The 13,050-nt window shown below is 34.1% G+C and overlaps 2 protein-coding genes across 4 annotated transcripts in view; one reads left to right on the forward strand and one right to left on the reverse strand.

The window, feature by feature from the left end:
• LOC138703060 (transmembrane protein 87A) overlaps window positions 1-11,833 on the reverse strand; it is a 24,155-nt gene extending 12,322 nt beyond the window's left edge. The window contains exons 1-6 of one of the 2 annotated variants that reach the window (XM_069830606.1): window positions 11,632-11,785; window positions 11,313-11,373; window positions 5,959-6,068; window positions 3,702-3,806; window positions 2,148-2,360; window positions 2-154 (exon numbers count right to left, since the gene is read on the reverse strand). In XM_069830606.1, coding sequence (XP_069686707.1) covers window positions 2-154; window positions 2,148-2,360; window positions 3,702-3,806; window positions 5,959-6,068; window positions 11,313-11,373; window positions 11,632-11,736 — 747 coding nt within the window. In that variant the 5' untranslated portion in view covers window positions 11,737-11,785. Of the gene's footprint in view, window position 1; window positions 155-2,147; window positions 2,361-3,701; window positions 3,807-5,958; window positions 6,069-11,312; window positions 11,374-11,631 lie in introns of both variants that reach the window. The other variant, XM_069830604.1, reaches the window with a different exon arrangement.
• Window positions 11,792-13,050, forward strand: part of frtz (WD repeat-containing and planar cell polarity effector protein fritz) — a 24,276-nt gene continuing 23,017 nt past the window's right edge. For both annotated transcript variants that reach the window (XM_069830601.1, XM_069830602.1), the window contains exons 1-2: window positions 11,792-12,156; window positions 12,714-12,849. In XM_069830601.1, coding sequence (XP_069686702.1) covers window positions 12,074-12,156; window positions 12,714-12,849 — 219 coding nt within the window. In that variant the 5' untranslated portion in view covers window positions 11,792-12,073. The remainder of the gene's footprint in view (window positions 12,157-12,713; window positions 12,850-13,050) is intronic.

Genomic DNA, 13,050 nt, shown 5'->3' on the forward strand with positions numbered 1-13,050 from the left:
CAGGTAAGAGAGGCCAATCTGCTGCCGATAAGTAGCCATATTTGCCCTGCATCTGGATACTGACTGTAGCATTGAACTTGTCCTTGCTATCAATCAAAAGCCTCAATACATACACACCGTCATATTCAACTGTGTAGACAGGATGAGCAGGATTCTGGAAACAAACAATACTGTGAGTTACATCATAAGAGTTTACAGCTATCTAAACATTAACGATTTATGACTATCTGTTTATTTATTTGTTTGTTTATCAACATAACAGGCAAAGCCCAAATACAATATTCATGATTTACAATTTACATAATTTATAATATATAAACAAAGGAAACGAAACATATTCTTATTAAAAGCAGAAAGAAAATAGAAAAGAGAGTAAGGAAAAAATAAATTGAAAATAAGGTGTGAAAGTAGCTTGAGATTAACTAATAATATTCTGCAAAATATGATAAATTAATCTGTATTTAGAAAAATTCAAACTGAAAATATCAATATTCGGACGAAGATATAATTTATTGTATAATTGCAACATTTGGAAAACTGGAGAATTTTTGTGCGATTCAGAATTTTCCCTTGGTACAAAACATAAATTTGAAAATTTTAAGCTTGGGTGCATATAGGTATATAAAATAAACTAACACAGTCCAACTTATTGTCAATAATTTTATAAAGAAAGTTTAAAGATTGACAATTTCGTCTAATTTTACAACTAGTAAAATAGAAATGGTGAAGTATTGTAGCATAACTCTCATAAGTTGGATATTTATTATAAAGTCTATAACATAACCATTTTAGAAAGTTATTTTAAATATTTTCTAATAACAGAATATATTTGTTAGTAACTGGATTCCAGATAACCGCAGAATACCCTAATTTAGATCGAACAATGGAATTATACAAAATTGTTAAAGTTTTGGCTTTAATTTTAAAAAATTTCTCATATCAAAATCTAAACTTTCATAGGACAAATTTATAATATTATTAATATGGCTATGAAATGTAAAATTACTGCTAATAATATACCTAAATCTGTGTGTTCATTTTCTGCTGGTAAAACATTTGCCTCTATTATACATGAAGATTTAATTGTATTTTTCAATCTAGAAAAGGTCATATGTATACACTTATTAATATTAAATAACAATTTATTATTAATATTCCAATTAATACTGCAATTACAAGTAAGTGAATTGATAAAATTTGCATCAGTCCTTTAAAGTAACAAACAGACAATAACACTGCATTATTGCCTCAAGTGGGATCAACAATGTAATTATGACATAAGGTAAAGTTATCCCTATTACAGACTATGGAGATCCATGGGTAATGGGAAATTGAGGCTCCCACCTTTGCATACAATCAATATTAGTAGCAGTAGAGCTGCCAGTCCTACATGCTTGTCACTTTACTCTTAATGGAAACTCCCTGGTAGGTATCATTTCTGTTAGAGGCTAAGTCGACCCTAGGGTCATAATACAATTGGTAGGAATAAGGTACCGATAAATGAAAAAATCCATGATCCCACTTGAAATCAAACCCTCAGCATTCGACTTTGTAGCACAGCAACTTAACCACTATGCCACTGCTTGCCCCGATAATATAACATCCTGTCTCATTATACATATTGTACTGAGACTAAAATAATAAACTGTAAATATAAAACAGCTACTCTAAGTCCCATTAATTCCATAATTGACCAGATTAACAGAGTTGACAAAATTAAAAAATAGTTCAAATGCAATGTTGTAAACAATACATTAGTTCTAAACCCACGTAATCTGTTAATATAAATGCATCTGTACTTTCAGCTACTCTTAAATGTAGACCTATTCTATTTTACTGAAGCACCAAGACTCGTTAATTTTTTTTTTTATTTTAGTAGGTTATTTTACTATGCTTTCTCAACAGCTTAGGTTATTTAGCGTCTGAATGAGATGAAGGTGATAATGCCGGTGAAATAAGTCCAGGGTCCAGCACCGATAGTTACCCAGCATTTGCTCGTAATGGGTTGAGGGAAAACCCCTGAAAAAACCTCAACCAAGTAACTTGCCCCGACTGGGAATCGAACCCGGGGCACCTGGTTTCATGGCCAGACGTGCTAACCGTTACTCCACAGGTGTGGACAAGATTCATTAAGATCCCATACTTACATAGAGATGAGGATTTTGAATTTGTTTCACAGATGTTGTCTTCTCCTCATCCTTCTTGTCTTTATTAGCTGCATCTCCTTCAGCCTTACTTTTATCATCTGTTTTCTGGTCACCCTTCTTGTTTTTATCAGTACTTTCCTGAGCTTTTCCGTCCTTTGTTTCTTCAGGAACAACAGCTGATGCAGACTTCATTCCTGAACTTGTAATCTCTTCCTAAAATATTAGAGAGTAATAATGAAATCAAAACTCAAACAAGCTGCATACTAATCAAACCCAAGCTTTGTTCTACTTGTGCAGTTTTCTGGAAGTAATTGCACATTAGTTCAAACACATCAGCTGTACTCAAAATTATGGAATGCTTTCCCTGCAAGATACTTCAGATATTGAAAGGGGGATAAAAGTGTATGCTAACCAAATATTCAATATATTGAACTAGCATAATGTCTTTTGATTGACTGACTGATCAATTTATATATTGTTAACCAAGTGGCCTTATATTCAAATTCCCGACGCTTGAATTTAAATGTCTAGTTTGGGGAAAAAACTTGTAGTTTGCTCTAAAGTAATTCATAAAAAATGACTACGCAAAATTTTAATGCAGAATTTATCAGAAGCTATGCCGAAAGCATGTGCTTACTGATTACAACTTTTAGTAAGATGTTTTGGTGTAGTGAATCTCGCGCAACCATAGCTCGTAAATTGAGGTGATTGGGTTAATAATAATAATAATAATAAGTTATACAATGAATAATGCAATTTTAATTAAAATTTAAATAAGTACTTTTTCAGGCTTTGTGGGTATTGCGTTATTACAACACTTTCAACACAACAAATTACAAGACGTATTGTTTTCTTATTCCTTATTCTCTGACCCTATTTCAAAACCGTGTAAAACAGTGCACACTTTTATTAAATGTGAGGTTATATTGTAATATTTTAGCAGTTATAAGAAATTTGTCCGTTTAATGATGAATGGCAGCTCCATCAAGACAATGTTCCCCCTTATTCAGATCATCCTGTTCAAAACAATTTTGTCCAACATGGAATCTCACACGTCGTAACAGCCCTCCTACTCTCCTGTTACTTCTGGCTGTTCCCAAGACTAAGATGTCACTAAAAGGTTCTACATTTGGAGGAATTGAGGGTTTGAAAAGTTCTTTGGTTAGTGGAATGACTACAGGAACAACGTATGAAGTCAGGGAGATTAAAGTATGAACTCGAAAACTAACTTAGTCTTCATTTTACAATCATTAATAGCAAGCATTTTGATGAAACCTCATACAGTATAATAAAAAAAGTATTTTTTTTACGAAATTTTAACAAATGTTTCATTAGATTTGATCATTTCTGAAACCAAATGCCTTTTACTTTTATTCTTCTCATTTTCTCTTTTCCTCTCCATTAATACAATTGTAATTAATTTTAAATTTAAATACGTAGTAGTAATCTAATGCCCAGGTGCTTGGATATATTCTATTTGCTTCCTTGCTTCCCGAAAAATTACTTAACATATAGAAGTTCATTATGTTACATAATAATACCCACGATACTTACCAATATAATGTTTGAAGCACATTTGTGCCGTGATTTCACTGGTTGCATTGAGTGAGTTCTGTTATCAAGAGGCAACGTGCCTGCTAGCTGTGTTTGTCCTGAATTCTGAAAATAGTAAACAAATACAAAACACAGATATGAGTAGCTATGTGTGTTTGTACACAACCCCTGATCACATATATACCAGACTGACCATCCCCATGTTCAAATCGGTAACATGCGGAAGAGAACGACCACCAGGATCGCCACTGTCGACTGAGAATGACCGCTAGATGGAAGTACAGTTGCTCCATGCAATTCAAATGAGAGTTATAACGTGACGTCTTATGCAGTAGCTAAATGACAGCATAGTGAAATTTATAAAAGTTGTTGCTGTCAAAGCCTATAAGGCTCAGCAATCTGTTATATATGTGATCTGAGACACAATTCATGTCACACAGTACCTAAATTCGATGTAATCAACTTAGAAATTACATCCAATATTACACACTACCCATGGGCAGTCAGTTCAACATAGAGTACCGGTACCATATTTATTCGCGTAATCCCCCACCACCAAGATTTTTAGGATATGTCTTTCAGAATTTCATTTTTCTCGCGTAATTTTCTCCTCTTACATTAAAAAAATTAGACACTCCTTTTTTCCTTCAAGAGCGTCTTTCATGAATATTCCCTATCGAACAAATAAGGATGTGAAACTCAACGCCATTACTCATCCCTTCCATAATGAAAAAGTCTATGATTCCTTTGATGACAAAGATGATGATCTGGTTGTTGTGTACTGGAAGTAGTGGAGTGTACAAAACATGTACGTTTATTATGTTTACGTAATTACCAAATTAATTCTTTTACACGCGAAGTTTAACAATATGATCTGAGATCAGTCAAGGTCAGTTAAAGTAGTACAAAAAAAAGTCACGAAACTGCCCATAATTACGCGTGTGTGTCTGTGTCTGTGTGTATGTGTGTGTGCGTGTAAATTTGGTAGTTATTATTAAACATTGATTTGATTAGTACATGAACTGTTTGATGTTATTTATGACCAGACTATTCTCGATATTTTATAGTCCTCGCATAATTTCTTCCTCCTCGATTTCCGTCCGAATTTTTGGAAAAATATAGGAGGAAATACAAGGTAGTAAGGGAAACTCTAGGCATTAAAAGATTACAGACAGTTAAAAATCCAATTGATGCCTCAGCAGCAAAACAAAAATTTGTATTCTCATCATTAGAATCGAGGAAAATATTAATTATGTAATTTGAAGAGTCACTCTTTAATTCCTTATAAATTGGAAATATATACAACTCCTTCTCCAAGTTCCATAACTTTCTATTTCAATTTAATCAAATTAAATTTATGGTCTTTAACATCCTAAATATTGTAGAACCTGTAACAATAAAATTATGCGGCTATTATGAATACAGAATCTCAGAACTGTGGATGAGAAAGCACTTGCAAGAACTTTTATAACGATTATTTAATGACGCTGTATCAACTACTGGGTTATTTAGCATTGATGGAATTGGTGATAGCGAGATGGTATTTGGCGAGATAAGGCCGAGTATTCGCCATATATTACCTGACATTCGCCTTACAGATGGAGAAAACCTCGGAAAAAATCCAACAAGGTAATAAGTCCAAGAGGGAATCGAACCCATGCCCAAGTGTAACTCCAGTACGCCAGTGGCTGCCAGAAATTACATACAGGAATTTTCCACATTAAGTATTCAATTTTATGTCTAAGCTTCCATAGCAATAGATAGTTAAAATGTATCATTTATCTATAAAAAGCATATTTTGACACAGAAATTTTGCCTGGAATTCTGACAGGTCATGAAAAATTTACTGAGTATTTCATAAAAAGCAGATGTTTGTTGGATAAACATCGGTAAGAGAGTTGAAAAACACGTACAATCAATTTCTATCTTCATACATTTTACATTTGAGAGTACGAAAATTGCATCCAAACAATGTTCAAATCTAGGCATCATTCAAAGCATAAAAAAAAACAAAAGTTAAATGACCAAAATCCTGTACTGGAAAGCAAGAGACTAAAGTGAAAACCACGAACCTACCATTCGAAACTAACTACAATATATTATACTCTCAAAATTACCCATAAAAGCTACATCCTTAAGGTTTTTAAATAATCTCTAGAATGAAATGTACTAAATGTTGAACAAGATGCAGTCAAATATAACTTAATACTTCGAATTTGGGGATTTAAGGGAAGGATACATCCTCATGACATCATACCGGTTCTCCATTCTCAAAGCGTATGACATCCTGCCAGCAAGTGGACTGTGAGAGAGTCCATTCTATATCTATGTCCAAATCTTTCTGTTGTTCTTCAGGGTAACAGGAAACTGTGAACATATATAAGAACATTAAGATAAACTGTACTTACATTTCCTTTGATTAGATATAAAGTACAGGGGGAAGAAGAGGCAAAGATAATTACATAAAAGTCTTCTACAATACGCAGTGTACTAAAATAAGTGTGTAAACAATTGAAATTTCATATAATTACATTATGGTACTCTGAACTCTATATTGAAAATGTTTCTTCTAATAAGAGCAGAATATGTATTTTGAATTTAACCGATTTTATTGCTACTGGTTTCGAATGAAAGTTAGTGATGTAAAGCAAACTAAAATATTTTGAAATTCTCAAAATTGCAGAGTTATTGAGAGGAAAAGTTTTGATTTGCTACATGCATTGTTAATGTACCAATTTTCCTCCATCATCTACTAATCTGATATGTTGGCACAATGTATAACTGTGAGACTATTAATGGAGAGATTCTGAGTTCGAGACCCATTTATACTTTTCCTTTTGCTCTGTCCTTTGTCATGTTACTTCATACTACTGCTTTAATTTAATCATGAACATACCGTCTTCCAACAAATAAACCCTGTGAGGGGTAGAATCACAAGTTTCCTTCCTTTTCTTTCATATTTCCCAACAAGAGTAACGACAGTTTCGGTCAGCTTCATTCACGCCTACATACCACTAGAACTTATACGAAGTCAAGCAGTATGATCCATTACTGTTTGCGTAATAAATAAAGATAACAGTTGAGGATTTTTTATGGTATGGAAGGGCGAAATGAGCACTGTGAACACGTTGTAGAAAATGGTAGAGTGGGAAGAAATCAAGTAGTGGGAGATGGTACTTTAAAAGCGATGGTGCTGCCACAGGGGCCAATAACAGTGGGTGAATTGTATGTCTCGTATATTTCGAGGAACAGAGGTAATGCATTTTGCAGCTCCATACTGTGAGTCATACCATCTCCATATTATCCCTACAGTGTGCTTACATTCCTACATTTCATGAAGGTAAGAAACATGACATAGGAATCTTTAACTACTCCACAGTTACACTGTAATCAGAAGTATACCGGTACAGAGTGAAAGTGAAATAACCTTGCAGAGTGAAAGAGACGACAGAGTACACTTAAATGAATAGAAAACCTATATTACGTTTTGTGATTAAATGCATGGTTAAGTAGAAAATTAAGTTTGAAGTTTCAGCAGGCAGGCAACATCACCACTAACACACACTATTCGTGATACAGATGTAAGAGATCAACGAACTCGGCAGTGGCTTGAAATTAAAGATTTTTTTTAATTAAATTTACACAAAAACCGTCCTTGCTATTGAAATACATCAGAGGGATAAATTATTCTTTATTAGATTTCCTATCGATATGACAAAAATCACGATCCTACTCACAATAGTTGCCGAATTAGCAGTTAAACATTTGGGGGGGGGGGGGGGGAACATTTCTTTTTCATGAAAAAACCATGAACTTTCCACCAATATGATATTACAGTTTTTTGTTACACACAACATGAGCTATTCGGTCTGAAAATCTGCAAGGCTATTTCCCTTCCACCCTGTATATGTAATTATAAAACTACTATTTTTCAGTTGGTTTTATCATAAAAACGAAAATGGATGTGTCCTATTTTTGCACAGTGGTGAAGACTACAGTCACTCTTGAATTCAATATAAACAGGAAATAATATATATAGCATATGAGCCGTTCAGAGCAAAAGTTGTATATGTCAAAATTGAGTAATGAGGTTTAAAGTAAAAATTCTGTAAAATACAGTGCAAAGTAGCAATTAATATGTCCTTCTCGCTATCCAATGACTACTAATAGTTTCAATAAATTGAATATTAATTGCTACTTTGCGCTATATTTTACAGAATGTTTACTTTAACTCTCATTACCCATTCTTGACTTACACCACTTCTGCTCTGAACGGCTCATATATACAATGACAGTAGACTAATTCGTGAAAGTTCGATGATCTTTAATAGGCGAAAAATGATGAAATTATATTGTATTCATTATTAAAAATAGAAGCAACATCTCTCTTCTTCTATTAATGTATGAGGAACACGTCCATAATTAAATTAGAGCAATAATTCTAAGTTTAAAATAATATCAGAAAAAAAGAAAGAAAAAGGCTATTTCTTTTAATGTCATGTTACTCTAAACCAGATCTCGAATTAGCACCTCTCCATTACTAGTCTCAAACTTACGCATTGAGTTACCAAAGCTAGCTGGTGGAGAAAGGAAAGCAATATTAACTAAATACATAGGTATATGAGAGACCACAAAGTTTGCTATCAATAACTCAACAACCCTTCAACACTGTTGAATTCAGTTTCGGTCTTAGGAGAAAGGGATAGGGGTAGGAGGAGGGAAGGGTTAGTGGTGGTGGTGGTGGTGGTGGTGGTGGTGGTGGTGGTGGTGATGATGATGATGACGACGACAAAGCCGAAAAAAATAGAGATGGAACCTGTAATTGCATAGTAGTTGCGCAACTAATGACTGGCTAATTTTGAAACGCCAAGGATTACCTTTTTTTGCACTCATGAGAATTCTCAAGGACAAAATTGATGACAAATTACGTCATTTCGCCATCAAATATTCGTGATCGCCTTGTAGATGTTTAGCCCTATGAAAAGATCTAGTAGCTAGAAGGAAATATATAATTTGTCCAAACTACGATTTTACATCATCATCATCATCATCATCATCCTCATCATCATGGCCCAATGGCCTGTAATGTCCTAAATGCTGATTTTTAGCCCATCTCTACTCTTTGGACGGCCCAAGGATCTTTTCTCATGTTGACGAAATATTTTTAATTCCTACTTTACATTAAGGTAGCAAAAATATCATGTATGCAGTACATTTCTAAGTGGATTTCTTTACTGCACACATGATCTGACAGCCTTCACCTTCAATTCATGCCAATTATTCAACCACTCTTAAGGTAAAGCTCCACTTTAAACATTACTTGCATGAGTAACTATTACTTGAAACTTACACTGCCCTTATTGCATACCATTCCAATCAATGTTACCAAACACAATAATTTGCCATTAATTACTCTGAGTGGCACTCAGATATTAGCATTTACGTATCATGTTAAAAAAAAACAATACATTGACATACAAGAAAGATCTCCTTACTTAATTAAATGCAGCTATTTATTATTCTTTTTTTTTCTTAGACTCGTCTTAAGAAGTCGAGATACTTATGGTATTACGGATACTTTACTTATAAATATAGGCCTACATTGTTTAAAATGACAAAACAAGAAGGAACTGTAGATCACTTGAATTTCAGCTATTCAACACGTTAACCATTTTTAACCGATACTTCAGAAAATTTTCTACATGCGGTATGCATAATTTCTGGGTGTAAAGTAACAGCATAATTTGCACTCTCCCACAGACAGGTTATTTAAAGTGATAGCAAGGGTTCAACACTTGTTCTTGAATCAACCCCCTCTTACTTACAAGCCCATGTTACATTGAATTTGTGGCTTGGAATAGCTAATAGCGAATTCATCATTAATGTTATTGCTAACAAAAGATTGGAACCTAAGTAATTTTAATATAAACACTAATCATAATGACAAAAATGTTCGAGATGCTGCTCATTCATATGCGGCCATTTTTGATAACTTTTTAAAAAGTTTTCATTGTCTGTCTTGAGTTCTTTTAGGCTATATAAATCTTTATTTTTGTCCTTGTAGGCTATTAAGTTTTAATTTTTTTGTCATGCGAGGATTTTTTCTGTAGGTACAGTCTTTTCACCTCTCTTTTACAGGTTCTGTTTTCACATACAAAAAAAAAAAAAAAACTTTTTGGTCAATTTCCGAAATATCATTAACCAACATAAAAATGCTTAACATAACAGACATAAAGAATAGCAACAGTAGATAGTACAACATATGTAAGTAAATTGCAATATCTTATGTTTCGCGAGAAAGGATCTCGTATAACACATTTCCCTATCTCATGTAATAAATTATGTAGATATATTTCCCTATAACTTCAAAATGATCTCACTATATGTATAGTTCTCATGAATAATATCTATACCTCGTTCCAAGAAGTAAATATTTCTGGCAAAGGAGGAGAGAAGTATAATTTCCATTCAACCAATGGCAGAGGTCTCATTTCATGCTTATCTTGAAGTTGGGCTGGGATAGAATGCTTCAGACCGCCCAACCTCAAGTCAAGCGTGAAATGAGATCTCTGCCATTTGTTCAATAGCAATTATACTTCTCTCGTCATCTGCCGGCAATGTTTACATATCTTATCAGACATTATGGAACGAAGTATAGATTATAGTTAAAGGATACATACTACTTTTAACGAAGATATATTCAACTATACACAACCGAAGTTCGAGGTATAATTTTCAGGCTGTTTCCAAACAACAATTAGGTCTATACAGTAGGTATTTTTGGTGAATGACGGAGGGGAAAAGAGAAAGAAGGTGAACATTGTTTATTCAATGAGAACGGCGAGGCCCCATATATGAATATAAGTAACTTATATATCATGTTAACAGTGATTCATAAACTGTTGTCGAAAATGACAACAAAGTCATTTAAATATGCGCTCCTGCATACATGGCTTGTATGGCTTAAATGCAGGTAGTAGGTCATTGATGATGCAAAGGAGGAGAGTTCGGCCAGCGCCGTGAATCGGGTCCCAGCATAGCTCAGATAGAAAGGGCGCTCAGCATGCAGAGCTAATAGGACCTGGATTCGATTCCCGGTGCCGGAACGAATTTTTCTCCAATAACAGGTGTCCTATCAGCGTATTCAAAATGCATTTCTCTATAGGGCCAATATTCGATATCTCCCAACACCAGACATGGGACTGACGTCTGATTTGCGTTTCATTATGGGTTAGATGGGTTAAATGAGTGATGGCTAAGTGACATGAGGCCATGTGACAGGGTTAGTAAGTTAGTTGGGGGGATAACTAAGTGACGTGAGGTTGAGGAATGTGAAAAGATTTCAATTATTTAAGTACGTTTTCTCTCTCGTGTGCAGTGTGGAGAGATTTCGAAGTTTCACCCTCTAATTATAGAAGGACTTCATATTATTAAGTGACGTCCTATTACCAAGTGACGTCACTGTAGTAATTGCATGTCGTCATGTTTATCTAGGCTTATTACTATACTCCAGTACCGGTAACACAACATTATTCCAGTAAGAAAATATTACAACAAGCGTAAGTTATCAACGCACTATGATCCTATTCAAACTGTAAAATATCCTCTTACTCTGAATGAAAATTTGAGATCCACTAAAGAGACTCTTCGGAACTGCAACATTATTTCTCTCCTGAAACAAACACATGCATGACACGTTACAACAGAAGTGGGAGTGGTTGTTAGGCACTTCTTAAACGTTTCATTACTAAATGCAATCAAGCCCCTGTTTTTATATTGCTTGTCAAAGTATTATGACACGTTGCAGATCTCTCTAAATAAACATTTAATCATTGGATTATAACAATTTTCGGCAAGTTTTCCTGCTTTGTGAAGACGGCTATCCATCATTTAAACATGGAAAGATTTAATTATTTACAGTATTACTTACTGTGTTTAATATGAAATCCCACTTTCCTTGATCTGGAAATGCCACAGCAAACACAATCAAAACACTGAGAAAATAACATTTTGTTAAGGCACGAATAGATGACATCTTCACTACCTTTAGCGTTGCCGACGGTGACAGGAAACACTGAAAACAGGAAGTCCTTCACTTGTTTCGTAAATATTTTCATACAAGTGACAGATGGAATGTCAGCTGTTGACCAAATGTGTATTAAACATTAATATTTAACTTTAAGTGCACTAATGAAGCGACAGAGACAATTGGGTGACTAAAAAAGAATATTTACTAAATCAGCTTACGCATATTATGGATAAATGGACTACATTCGATTCGGAACAAGTGACGATCAACGCACACAGTTACTGTTTATGATGATCCACTTCAAAGTTTGTGTTGTATAAGATACTAATTACATACATTCATAATGTTAACGCTTTTAAGTCAAGCTCGGTTTTGGACCTTGAAAGATGAGATAGTAATAAAAAACACAGATTTTGGAGCATTCAGGTAAGGGATTGAGGTTAGGTCCAAGAGAGCTATTTTAGTGATACTATACCTACTACTAAGATTGCAGGTCTGTGGTTTTATTAGAATTTCTAAGAACCAAATTAAATTAGTTTGTTTTGTCTAACATGTAATATTGATATACAGTTCAAAAATAATTACACAACTCTTCTATGGGAATATATATAAACTCATATCCAGACCTAACATTGATTATTTATATAGATTCATTGGGTTACCTGTGGGAATAACAAATAAATTCTGCTTAAAGTATTAATATGTATTAATACCGAATTGACATTGAGATCAATTAACTCGGCAAATATGTGCTGATAGACTAACATAAATTGAAATTACATTAAATATCTAGGCTAAGTTAGTCCAAGTGACGCATCGTTTCTGACAGTAGCTATAGGTACCTTATACTTAGTCTATGCTGACAAAGTGTTCACAGTAATGAATTGGAGCAGTAATGTTATATTTTCAGTGCCAGATTCATATAATATGTATGCAAATGTAACCTACGGTATGTGTAATTGTGTGTGAACTCTTGTTTGCAGATATCATGAAAAGAAAGATGTAACAGATTCTCCATACAATGAGAGTAAAAGATCATATGCTGAGAAGAGAGGTATGACATGGTTGCTACAAAATAAAAGACCAACCAAACTTAAAGACTCAATCAGAGAATTGGAGGTAAGAATGCCATTTTTAGAAGAGGTATAAATTGGACTTTTTCTATTTCTGCGAATGAAAAAGGAAATCACAACGTTTTGAAGACTGGCTCTGTCTCGTGATCAAGCAGATTTAGCTGTTCGTAACGACCCCAACGAGTACATACCCCTTCTCACTCAATTTTTTTTTTTTTATCTCCTGAAGACAAAGGTCTTCGAAATG

The sequence above is a fragment of the Periplaneta americana genome, chromosome 7, assembly GCF_040183065.1.
Source record: "Periplaneta americana isolate PAMFEO1 chromosome 7, P.americana_PAMFEO1_priV1, whole genome shotgun sequence".
In the NCBI taxonomy this organism is placed as follows: Eukaryota; Metazoa; Arthropoda; class Insecta; order Blattodea; family Blattidae; genus Periplaneta; species Periplaneta americana.